Source organism: Rhineura floridana, chromosome 20 (assembly GCF_030035675.1).
Source record: "Rhineura floridana isolate rRhiFlo1 chromosome 20, rRhiFlo1.hap2, whole genome shotgun sequence".
NCBI classification, from domain to species: Eukaryota; Metazoa; Chordata; class Lepidosauria; order Squamata; family Rhineuridae; genus Rhineura; species Rhineura floridana.
Genome location: NC_084499.1, coordinates 10,923,041 through 10,935,803, shown reverse-complemented (window position 1 = coordinate 10,935,803; position 12,763 = coordinate 10,923,041). Strand labels below are relative to the sequence as shown.

The 12,763-nt window shown below is 46.9% G+C and overlaps 1 protein-coding gene across 1 annotated transcript in view; it reads left to right on the top strand.

Annotated features, from left to right (window-relative positions):
* PAPPA (pappalysin 1) overlaps window positions 1–12,763 on the top strand; it is a 284,791-nt gene that overhangs the window by 258,514 nt on the left and 13,514 nt on the right. The window contains exons 20-21 of the mRNA XM_061604307.1: window positions 956–1,027; window positions 8,635–8,733. Coding sequence (XP_061460291.1) covers window positions 956–1,027; window positions 8,635–8,733 — 171 coding nt within the window. The remainder of the gene's footprint in view (window positions 1–955; window positions 1,028–8,634; window positions 8,734–12,763) is intronic.

Below are 12,763 nucleotides of genomic sequence, written 5' to 3'. Positions count from 1 at the left end.
ATTGTGCAGTTGTGGCCTAAGTTCTACTCAGAATGGGCCCATTGTAGTTAATGAGCCTAAGTTAGCCATGCCCATAAACTTCAATGGGTCTACTCTCAGTAAAACTAGTGCTGAATACCACCCATAGTGTTTAGCAGGGAACAGTAATTATGCTGGGTAGACTGACACAGAGAGTGAGTGTATGATCTTGTGGGTTATAGTCAACGAAGGCCTACTCAGAGTAGATCCACTGAAATTAACGATCCCAAGTTAGTCATGCCCATTGACTTCAGTGGGTCTACTCTGATTAGGACTAGCACTGGATACCTCTCTGTGAGCTTTAATTTTGTCATTTGGGCATGGTGAACGATATCGGGGTGAAACAGGGTTGTAGCCAATGCTAGTCTCACTCAGAGTAGACCAACTGAAATTTAATAGGCACAACTAAGATCCATTAATTTCAATGGGTCTATTACTTTGAGCAGAACTGAGTCGGCTGCAACCCACAGATTTTAAAGGAGGGCGTGCTGATTCATGAGACCCTTGGCTCGTTGATCTGTGGTGGGTTTTGAGTAGGCCCACAAGACAGCGACAAGTAAGTGATTTGTCATGATTTGATTGCAACAAATATGACAATATATTCCAACAAATCTATGAAGACCATGATTTGAGGAATGTACTGAAAACCTTTGTGTGTGTGGGGGGGTGGAACAGACAGTCACAAACGCCCAACTGTCTTGTAAGCCTCTTTGAGACTGTTATGTAAAAAAGCAATAAAAAATTATCATCAACAACAACATATTAGTATCATTATTGTTATTGTTATTATTCATTTCTAGGGGGTGAGATGAGCAATAATCCAGGAAGGGAGAGAAAGGGGGGGAAATCAATCAAACTTGCTGTCAACCAAACAGGCTGGCTTTCCTGACATTCATTTCTTTGTCTCAATGTCTCCATCCTTCCTTTCTCCCGCCAGAATGTCGTCTGCACTGCCGAACTCAAGTGGTACCCGCATCCTGCACTGATCCACTGCATCAAGGGTTGTGAGGTGAGCATCCATGAACTAACTCTTCAGTGTGGCATAGCAGTTAAGAGTGTCTGCTGAGGACCTGGGAGACTAGGTGTCAGTCTCTGCTGGCCAAGTGTATAGCTGCAGTAAAGTAATTAGCAGGTAACCCCTCGTGGCTGGCTGTAAATCTGTCAGGCTTGAGTGGAGGAGGAGAAGCCAGCAAAACAGCCAGCTTGTTGAAAGAGCTGCGAGAGTGCAGAAGAGCTGAGTCCTTGGGGGAGCCCAAAAGTCCGGGAACCGCTGATCCCATCAGGCAGGGCAGGGTCAAATGCACAGGATCATGAGCAGGACTGGTGATAACTTGACATGGAGGTCTGACATTGTTTCCAGCCATTCCCAGCCTTTTAAGCTCAGTCTTTGAGGCCAGGTGTTTGCACTCAGCCTTCCCTCTTGCAAGAGCTTGTAATTCACAAACAGGCTGACTGCCCCCGTTGTTTCAATACCCATTGGTGTCTCCCCTCTGCTGGGGTCAGAGTAGCTTCCTGGTCGCTCCCTGAATCTGACAGGAGGGCTCCAGCGGGCTCCTGTTCCTTGCCTGATGGCGAAGGGTCTTGAGCTGCCTCTCTGCTGGGTCTGAGATCTCCCATTCCCCTTCATCCTCTGTTGGGTCCTCTAAGGGAGGCATGACGCTAGGGTTCCACTCAGCCATGAAGCTCTCAGTGGGTACCTTGGGCTCTCTCAGGTTAACCTACCTTGCAGGGTTGCTGTGAGGATAAAATGAGAATGTGGAGGGGAGAAGCATGTATGCCATCTTGAGCTGCTTGGAGAAAAAGCGGGATAGAATTGTAATAAATAAATATTTATTTTTTAAAACAAATCCTCTTCAAGCAAAACAAACCATTGTAATCACTAGGGCAAATCAACTGATTGGGAGGTCTTGTGGAGCCCCTTGAAAAATGCTGCACAAGAAAAAGAAAAAAGGGGGGTCACTTGTTAGGTGATGGTTAGATGGGTGGCTCCAGTCACCTGTCAAACATGGCTTGCAAGGGGTGGGGAAGATAGCAGTCTGGCCCGCTGGCCAGATCCAATGCTGGATTCATAGTTCATATCCAAAAATCAATGGGCTCCCTATTTTCATATATCTGAGGATGCAGGTTTGACCCCTGATGCAGTTGTCATATAGCTCTGTTCATGCAAGCAATTATCCAAAATTTTCTCTCCAATTCTAATTCCTTTTCTGTTTGCTGCATTCTTTATTTGTTTGAACTCTTTATATCTTCAGCTAAAAAAAAAAAGTTCCAGAGTAGCTTACACTTATCAATAGCAAGACAGTCCCTGCCCTCATGCGTACAATCTGTAGGGAACTGGTGGTCCTCCAGATGTTGCTGAACTACCTCTCCCATCAGTCCCAGCAAGCAATGGCCAGGTATAATGGGAGTTGTAGTTCAGAGACGTCTGGAGGGCCAAAGGCTTCCCCATACCTGATCAAAGAAAAAGGGATTGAGTAGTAGGAGGAAAACAAAAAGCAAAGCAGGGACCAGTTCTTAGAGAGTCCTTGTAATGACCAGATGGAATGGGAAGGTTTCAGGGACAGGAGGAGGCAAAAGTTGTTGTTCTCTGAGCAGAGCCGACGGAGTGGTCCTGCTTCCCTTCTCTACCCCTGCTGCAGCCTGATGGAATGGCCAGAGCTTGGAAAAGTTACTTTTTTGAAGTACAACCCCTATCAGCTCAATCCAGTGGACATACTGTCTGGGGCTGATGGGAGTTGTAGTTTAAACAAGTAACTTTTCCAAGCTCTGGGAATGGCCAGAGTGGATGGGGAGGCCCTGCTGTCTATCTCTCCCCTTGCTATAGCCTGATGTTGGCTAGATGCCAACAGGTCATCTAGGGAGGGATCTCACCTTCACGCCAAGCTTCTGAACTTCTTGGAAGTATCTAACTGGCCACAGGGTGAAACAGGGTGCTGGCTTAGAAGGGACTTGCCTCTGATCAGGCAGGGCTCTTCCTATGTTCTTCATCCAGAAACAAACTTGCATTGACCATAAGACAGAAGGTGACACTTCCCTCCTCTGTTTTGCCAACCAGTAAACCTTTATACCAAATTAAGCTCTATGGGCAAATGCATGTGCTGTCCTGAGCTGGGGTTGAATTAAGATGTTGCCTCAGTAATTCTTGTTTGTTTTTGTCTGTGTTGAAATGTTGCATTTAGTCCATTTCAAAAATGCATTAAAAGTGGACAATCCTGGGATCTCCTTGCACCCTTTAATAAGTAAGGGTGCGGCCCCATGGGATTGTGTCCCTAGGAAGCTGCCTCATATGGAATCAGATCATTGGTCCATCTGGCTTAGTATGGTCTAAAGCAGTGATCGGGAACTGGATCAGGTGGGTGAGCCGGATTATTATCTCTCCTTCCTCACAGGGCTGCCTACCTATCAGTCACCAGATGTGATAATGGCATCAGGTGACCCTTCGTCACCAGCATGTTTTGAAATCAAACTGCCCATGAAGTGCCTTTCAAAGCTCTCTGCAAGATCCCATTGCAGAGACCTTTCCAAGGGGCATTGCAAGACCTGACAAGCATCTGATTGACAGGTCTTGCAAAGCCCCTTGGAAAGCACTCCACAGGACCCAGCAAATGAGCTGATAAGTCGACTCAGTAAGGTCTTTACCTGCCCCACACCTGGTGACATATATGATGCCAGGTGTAGGGCAGGTAGGTATATCTTGGCCGAAATGGCCTCAATGGCCAAATGGGGATGCCTGGCAGGCCTAATTAGGCCAGCAAGCCAGAGGTTCCTTCCCCCAGTCTACATTCACTGACTGGCAGCAGCTGTCTGGGAGATTCAGATGGGGGACATTCCCAGTCTTACCTGGAGATGTCAGGGGACTGAACCTAGGCCCGTCTGCACGCAAAGCAGATGTTCTGTCACAGAGCGATGGCCCTTCCCCAAAGCCCAGTGGCTTTAGAAACCTCAAACGCCTGAGCAATAAGCACACCGTTTCTCTTTTCTGCATTATCTTTTCTCACCTCAGAGCTTTCTGGTTACACTTACATCATGCATTTCACACTCTTCCTTGGACTAAAAATTGCCCACAACAAATTTGAGTCCATCCTCTAAATAAAAGGCTTCAAAGTATGTAGGAAGAGGAGGTTTTAAAAGGGGGAGGGAGGGAGAGACAAAAGGGAATCTTGAGACCTATGATTAAACGTTGTGTCACTGCTCCATTAATAGATCTGTGTTTATGCTTTGCACTTAACTCATCTCCTTGAAATTAGCTCACCCGCTCTTGAGGTGTGTATCTGCGTGCAGGCATAGTTTCAGTCCAAGACAGGTTGTTTTCACTCCCTGGTATAGTTACAAGTTTTAATTAAGAGGTGGGGGTGTCTTTTCCAATAGGACTGCAGCATTTGATCAGTTAGTTGCTTAAGTTCATTGGAAGGCTAAGACAGGGGTGAGGATGTGAGATATGCAGATCTGAGCATCTTGGAGAAAGGCAGGGGTGAAGGTGAAGAATCCAGCTGTGCAATTAAAAGATAAGTCAAGGTATACACATGCAAATGCGTTCAAATTATCTTCCAAGCCAGCCTTCTCTATGCAGTTGTCCTCCAGATGTTGTTGGACTACCACTCCTGTCATACCTTACAGTTGTCCATGCTGTCAACATGTGGAGGGCACTACCTTGAGGAAAGTTTCTCAGGAATGAACCCTCTGCTTGTATGTGCAGCTTAATACATTTTCTGCCCAGTTTTGTCAAACCATAGTTTGTCATCACAACACAGTAAACTGTGGTTTAATCAGCTAGGCTGTAGTTTGCCCACAAACCAGGAGCAATATTCCTAAGCATGGTCTGAAGGCAATAAGCCCACCACTTTGCTGAAGCTAAGCTGGTCTTGGTCTGGTCAGTGCCTGGACGGGTGACGGCCTGGGAGCTACATATATGCCATCTTGGGAAGATGGATGGAATACAGATATCAGAGAAATGTAGGAATACAACTATTTTGGGCTTGGTAGAGGAGCTTGGAGAGTTATCCATGACAATAAGGGTATGCACAAGGGAAGTCCCTTATTCAATTGCCAACTATTGGAGTGTACGACCCCTTGTAGGTGACTTAGAAATTTCAATTTGTTCAGAATGTGGCTGTTAAAATTCTTGCTGGTTTAGTTAGGAGGAGCCATAAGACACCATTTCTGAAGGAGTGACATTGAGTGCTGGTGCTTACCTTTTGATCAGGGGTGGGGAACTTGTAGTTATCAGAGGCCTCTGAAAGGCAAAGGCTATAGCTCAGTGGTAGAGGATTTTCTTTGCATGCAGATGATCCCAGGTTCAGTCTTCATCATCTCCAGAACCCTGAAGAGCTGCTGTTGTTCAATGTAGACCAGGTGTGATTAACCTTTGGCCTTCCAGGTGTTGCTGAACTCCAGCTCCCATCATCCCAGGCCATTGGCCATGCTTGGTGGGGCTGATGGGAGTTGTAGTTCAGCAACATCTGGAGGGCCAAAAGTTCCCCACACCTGGTGCAGATGATGTTGAGGAAGATGGACCATTGGTTTGACTTGGTATAAGGCAGCTTTCTATGTTCCTCAGTCTCAGACATCCGGTGGGAGTTGGCAGTCCAATGACATCTGGAATGCCACAGGTTCCCCATCCTTGCGTGCAAGTCCTAAGAGACTTGGGACCAAAATATTTTCTCCTGTATAAGCCTGTCTGGGTGTTGAGATCTCCCAATGAGGAGACTACTGTTAATTGGTGAAGCACATGATGTGTGCACAAGGGAGAAGGCCTTTTCTGCCGTGGCACCCCTATCTAGTTTGGCTCTACTGGTGTCTATGTTATGATTGATTTGCTGCCAGCTCAAGACATTTTTTATTTTCTCCGGCACTTTAAAGGTGCAGTGATGGCCACCAACTTGGATGGCTTTGAAAGAGGATTAGACAAATGGATGGAGCATAAGGCATTCATTGGGTGCTTGCCATGATGGCTATGTTCTCCTTCCACTGTTGGAGGCAGTATACCTCTGGATACCAGTTGCTGGGAATCACAAGCAGGGAGAATACTGCTGCACTCAGATCTTGCTTGCAGGGTTCCCGTTTGATGCTGGACTAGATGGGCCTTTGGCTTGATCCAGAGGCAGGGCTCATGTTCTTAGGGTTACTTCAGTTGGTAGGGTTGGGAAACGTTAGAGGTTTCATTGAGATTAAGGCTATCAACAGCTCTGTTCTACCTCTGTTGTCGATGGCAGTATGCCTCTGCATAGCAGCTGCTGGGAATCATAAATGAGTTGCACTCATGCCCTGCTCATGGCCTTTGTGACGATCCCACCTTTGGCTCCCCCTGTCAGGTTCCCACCTTCTTGTGGCTACCGCTTTTCACTAGGCACCACCTCAGGACACCACCAGTCAGGATCGTCATTTTTATTTTTTTCTCACTCCGCTCTAGTACAGATCTCACAAGATCCCACTGCTAGGCAGCACCACCAGTCACTCCCTGTAAACAATACTGCTAGAGACTTTGCCTCAGTCTCTCTATAGCTTGTTACTTTGTGTCTGGGTGCCTTTGCTGTCCCCACCCCCCTTGTATCTTTGTCTATAAAGCATACAATCCTGGGTTGCTCTGGATTCTTGACGTTGTTACAATATCTCCCTTCACCACTGCCACCATTTATTTGATACAGTTTCCCTTCAGCCTTGGTAATTACCCTGTCCTCCCTTCTGGTCTGTGTATTCCCAGCCAAGGATCAGGTTTTTGGTAAACCAATAAAAGTATTTATTTGATAACACCAGGAAATAACAAGATTACTTATATATATTTTGTTGACAAGCGTATGGTTTCATATATGATTCACTTATGTTCTTACTTCTTAATAATTGCCTCAGAACTCCTAATCCAATCTCTCTACAACCTTCAACATCCACCATCCACCACCACCAAACACCACCTCAACCACCTAGATTCAACTGCCAGTCTCCCTTTTATACCTTCAGCCATTCAAACACACAGCCAATCATCATCCAACATTCTACAGCCCATGTACTTCCCCTTCTCACTCAATCCACTTACCATATTTCCTATAATAAACCTGCACTTACCATATATACATTATATTCACATACAGGAACATCACAGCCTTCCCATTGGGCATCTGGTTGGCCACCATGAGGGCAGAATGCTGGTCTAGATGGGCCTTTGGCCTGATCCAGCAGGGCTCTTCTTTTGTTTTGTGATGGTTCTATGGCCTCTGTCTGATTTTTCCTTTAAGGATTGGTTGCCTCTTAGTGTGTTGTTTGAAGGGTTCTGCTGTTGTTAAGCAGCATCATGTATCGTATTGCTGTACACTGCCCTTTGGGATGAAAGGCGATTTAGAAGTTTCCAATAAGCCAGCTGACAACTCTCCTTCCTGGTGACCATGGCACACAAGGCAGAGCATTGACACTGCCTTCCAATCCTACAAGGGGCTGTTTACATAGAGAGAAAGCGGTAACGGCGATTTGAAAACTCATGGGTTCTAAAATGTTTCACAGTGTCCCTTTGAAATGTTTATGAGCTTGACCTTGGCTCCGCAGAACGGAAAGGGGGCCAGAACGTCCTCACTGATTGTTCTTCAGACATCCCTGTGTTTTATTTTATTTTATTTTTTGTAAAAATAAAAATCCAAGCCATGCAATTAATTGGGATACAAGCTGCAAAGGAAACCACGGGTACTTTTACCTCCCGGCTGCATTGTCCAGAGACAGCGTCTTCTCTGAAAGGATAAATCGTGTCTCCGTTTGAGGAGTAATGGAACAAAGGGGCATGGGCAGGAAAAGCCTAATGGTCACACAGTGGGAACTGAGGGATCCCATTAAGTGACCCCCTCTCTCCCCACCTGCAAAAACAGAAGCAGACAGGACTGTTCCATAGGAAATAGGGTGTGTGTGTTTTGTGCAATGGGCACAAGAACATAAGGCGAGTCCTGCATCTGGATCTAGTCCAGCATCCTGTTATCACAATGGCCAGCCAGCCTTTTAGGGAAGCCCAAAAGCAAGACCTGAGTGCATCGGTGCTCTCTCCACCTGCAAATCCCAGCAAATAGTACTCAGAGGCATACTGCATCCGACAGCCGAGGGAAAACACAGCCACCGTGGCAAGCGGCCATTGGTAGTCTTTTCCTCCATGATTTAGTCAAATCCTCTTTCAAAGCCATCCAGGTTAAAGCCCTCTTTGGGGAGGGAATTGCACAGTTTAACCGTGCGCCATGTCAAAGCAGAGCTTGAAGTCAGGGCCAGTCAGCTGACTTGAAGCCCCGCTTGGCTGGGTTTGAATTTTCCTTTACAGAGAGGCATGCTGTGCTTCAAGGGAAAAAAAGGGTCACCTGGGACCAATGGCTTGCTGAGAGCATTTGCATTCAGGCCCTACTTGCGGGGCATCTGGCTGGCCACTATGAGAATGAGATGCTGGATTGGATGGGCCTTTGGCCTGATCTGCTAGGGATGTTCTTGAAGGCACAACATAAATGGCATCATGATTTGAAAACAAACAAACATGGGGGGGGCAGAGAAGGGAATGAGTATCTCAGATTGGCCTCTAGCCCCCACCCCAGGCAGGCCAAAACTCCACATCTTCCCATCCTCACCCTCATCTCTTGTTTCCGGGCTTCTTTCCTTCAGCCTTTCATGGGAGACAACTATTGCGACGGCAGCAACAACCGAGCCTTTTGCAACTACGATGGTGGGGACTGTTGCACCTCGACAGTGAAGACCAAAAAGGTAAGCCAGCATCCTCCTGATTTTATGACAGCCCCGTGGTTCAGTTGTTTTGTCTCTTCATTTCCATGGTTGAGGTTCTCACCTCCATATGGAGATCCTGGCGGCTCAGTAAGAACAACGTGCCTTATTGCCTTATAGAGCACACTGCATTTCTCTTGTGCCATTTGGTCATCTGTGTTTGTGCTGTGATCTTACCATGGTCACCTCCAGACCATTACCCACAATAATGAATGGAACCTCGTGGTTCAGAGATACTCTGTCCCTGAATATCTGGCAGACAGTGGGATGTGTGAGGCCTCTAGCTAGCCACAGGGTGCCTGCAGACTGTTAGTGTTGCGTGGGTGGAATTCAAGTGCAATACTGGAACTTTAGGGTTGTGCAATTAAATTCAACTAAAGTGCTTTCTTGATCTGGTGTTAACAAATTATTTTTAAAAAACAGACTTTTTGCAGTTAGGAAAGCGATGGGGAAATGCGCTATAAAGTGTGGGATGAATGAATGATTCATGGGACGATGTGTAAACACCGCACAAGCACGAGAGGATGAATGCTCATTGTAGCATAACCTCCCTGCAAATAAATCAGAACAAATACCCAACATAGACAGATTATAGCTCTTCAGGGTCTCTGGCAGGTCTTTCCTCATTACTTGCTGTTTCTTTTTAAACTAGGGAAGCCCAGGATTGAACCTGGGACTTTCTGCATGCAAAGCATGTGCTCTGCACATGGAACTATGGCCTCACTTAGGTAGGAGTGATTTGAGAAACCTCCACCTGGGACCATGGAAAGCTGTCATCAATGAGGGTGGACTAGATGGCACAGTGGTCTGATTTGGCTATATAACAACTTACTATGTTCTTTTGTTGGGGCAAACAATCCTGGGGTCTCCAGACACTGTGGAACTGCAACTCCCATCACCCCTAGCCATTGGCTATCCCAGCAGGGCTGGTGGGAGAGAGTCCCCTCTGTGCTATACCTTTAAAGCACTATTATTTAGTCATGGCTTCTCCCAAAGAATCCTGGGAACTATCGTTTGTGAAAGGTGCTGAGAGTTGTTAGGAGACCCCCATTCCCCTCACAGAGCAACAATTCCCAGAGTTCCCTGGGAGAAGGGTTTGATTGTTAAACCACTCTGAGAATTGCAGCTCTGTGAGGGGAATAACAACCCTCAGCAACCTTAACAAGCGAAGAGTTCCCACAACCTTTGGGGGAAACCATGACTGTTGAAACTGCTTTAAAGGTATAGTGCTGATGGGGCCTTAGAGTGCAAAAGCATTTGGAGTTCCCCGTTCCTGTGTTAGGGAGTTCAGGAACCTAGGAAGATCCCAGGGTCAATTCCCAGTATAAAAGTGTTGGACTACGCCCTGGGAGACCAGGGTTCGAATCCCCACACAGCCATGAAGCGCACTGGGTGACCTTGGGCCAGTCACTGCCTCTCAGCCTCAGAGAACGGCAATGGTAAACCCCCTCTGAATACAGCTTACCATGAAAACCCTATTCATAGGGTCGCCATAAGTCGGGATCGACTTGAAGGCAGGCCATTTCCATTTTTTTCTTTTTGTTCCAAGGTGCAAATAAATACATCTGGGGATGTTTTCTTTCTTGTGGACCAATGTTGTCACTCTTTCCCTTGTTTCTTGTGTTGATGTTGTTCCTTTACTACCCTGAGATGGTAAAGGAACACTATCAGATTTAATATTTTAAATGGGTTAAAAGATAAGCTCAGTGGTACAGTATTTGCTTTGCATGCAGGAAGTCCCAGGTTTGATCCACGGCATCTCCCAGTAGGGCTGGAAAAGATCTTTGCCTCAAACCCTGCAGAGCCACAGAAAAATCATTAAGTAGTGCATCGACCCTCAGCAATTGTCAGGTGGGAGCCACTGCCACAGACTAGTTACCTGTGGCAAATACACAATTCTGCCATCATAGATGAGATGGGAGCCACCAGAGAGAGGGCCTTTACAGTTATGGTACCAGTTTCATGGAACTCCTTCCCCAGAGAGGCACACCAGGCACCTACTGGTGGAAGGACAGTAGTTCAATGGCAGACATGTGCTTTGTATGCAGAAGGTCCCAAGTTCAATCCCTGGCACCTTCTCTGAAACCCTGGAGAGTTACGGACAGTCAGCATGGACAGTACGAAGCTTGATGGATCAAGAGTCTGACTTAGAATGAGGCAGCTTCCAATCTTCCTATGACTATCCTGTTTCCCCAATGACTCGCTTCTGTTGAAACAGAAGAAACTGTACAACCGAAAGACATCATCCTTCCAACCTGGAGGACACAGATCTGCCAGAAGCTCTTCTAAAAAATATTGGCCCTGTTTAAACAATGAAATGCACTGGGCAGTGTTTTTCTGCAAATACTGAGCAATTAGTACAAAGACGGCTTGTTCCCTGGCTAATTCCCCTTGCAGCAGTGAATCAAAATAAGGATTAAAACGTACTGTCCAAAAAAGTAACAAAGCTTCTGGTGGACATGGGATAGGATATGAACTAATTTCAGGGAGGGGGGGGAGTAAACTGTCAAAAATGATTTATATATCTGGAGTAGGCAATGTGGTGCCCTCCAGATTGTGTTGGACTACAACTCCCATCATCCCTGGCCATTGGCCATGCTGGCTGGGGCTGATGGGAAATGGAATTCCACAACCCTGGGTACCACATGGACTATCCAAGAGCTATATATTTGCTCCACACATTTTGCTTTCGGGAGGCCCACAGAGCAAGGCCAACTCTGAGCATTTGGCTGATACCAAGGCTGGGGCCAAGACCACAGCCCATATTCCACTGAGTGAGGTCCTTTGGCGAATAGAGCAGTGTAGTGTATTTATCAGATTTATCCCCCATCCATTCTACCTAGACAGGCCTTCAACACCATTTACAATCAGAGCCACATAGGTTGGGGAGGTATAAGTGGTGGCCCTCCAGGTGATATTTAACTCCATTTCCCATCAGCCCCAGGCAGCACAGCCAATAGCCAGGGATGATGGAAGTTTTAGTCCAGCAACATCTAGAGGGCCAAAGTTTCCCCAACCCTTCCCTAAATAAATGAAAGCAAACATATCAGGAATGTGGGGTTGTATCCAACAAATCCCTGCTTAGAGTTGACCCATTGAAAACAATGACCATTGAATAGATCCATTAATTGCAATGGATCAACTCTGAGTAGAACTTAGTATGACCCATTGAAAGCTGCCTTAGACACAATCAGACCATTAGTTCATCTAACCTAGTATTGTCAACACTGACCAGAAGCAGGTCTTCACACAGGGCACATTTTCTGCCCTACCTGGAGATGCTAGGGGTCGGATCTGGGACCTTCAATATGCAAAGCCAATGCACTAACCACTTAGCCACGACAAACCCTTTCCCTTTTCTTACTGATGCTTTACTTTCACTACAAGGGATTCATGATTCGATTTATACAGCTCTTGCAAGTGTGTGAGACTGTGTGGCTTTGTGCTGTGTTGTTCTGTGACATCCAGGAGCTTGCAGGTACCTGCTGGGTTTCTGATGCAGATGCTAGGACAGTGGGGCCCAGCCCTGCGAGATCTTTTCCTATCTGAGTCCCTTGACTGGTTTTGAGTAGACCTTTGCTCAAATACAGGTTTTTTTTCCTCCCCACTCCTACCCCGCTAGGGCTGGCACCTGCCTGACTTGGGCCTGCAGCACCATACACCCTAAGAACCCCTTCTGATACAGGTGGCACAGGGCTTAAATAGGCCTGCTGGCCCCACCTACCTCTCGTGTCAGTGCACAAACCCCAAATGCTGCACGCACATACCTGCTATCACCTAAGATGTCGACCCCTGACATGCTAACACAACAGGCAGGTGAGGCAGGCACCTGCGCTGCCTTTATCAGAGGGGTGCCTGGGAGCTCCCACTCTGCCATCCATGGCTAGATTGGTTTGCATTACCCAACACTGCCACAGATCGCAGAGCGGGTGCTCCATCCTCCTACCCTAAGGGTCCCCTCTGGACTACAGCGGCCCTCAGCCGGAGCCCAACCTGGCTGCCTGATGGTACC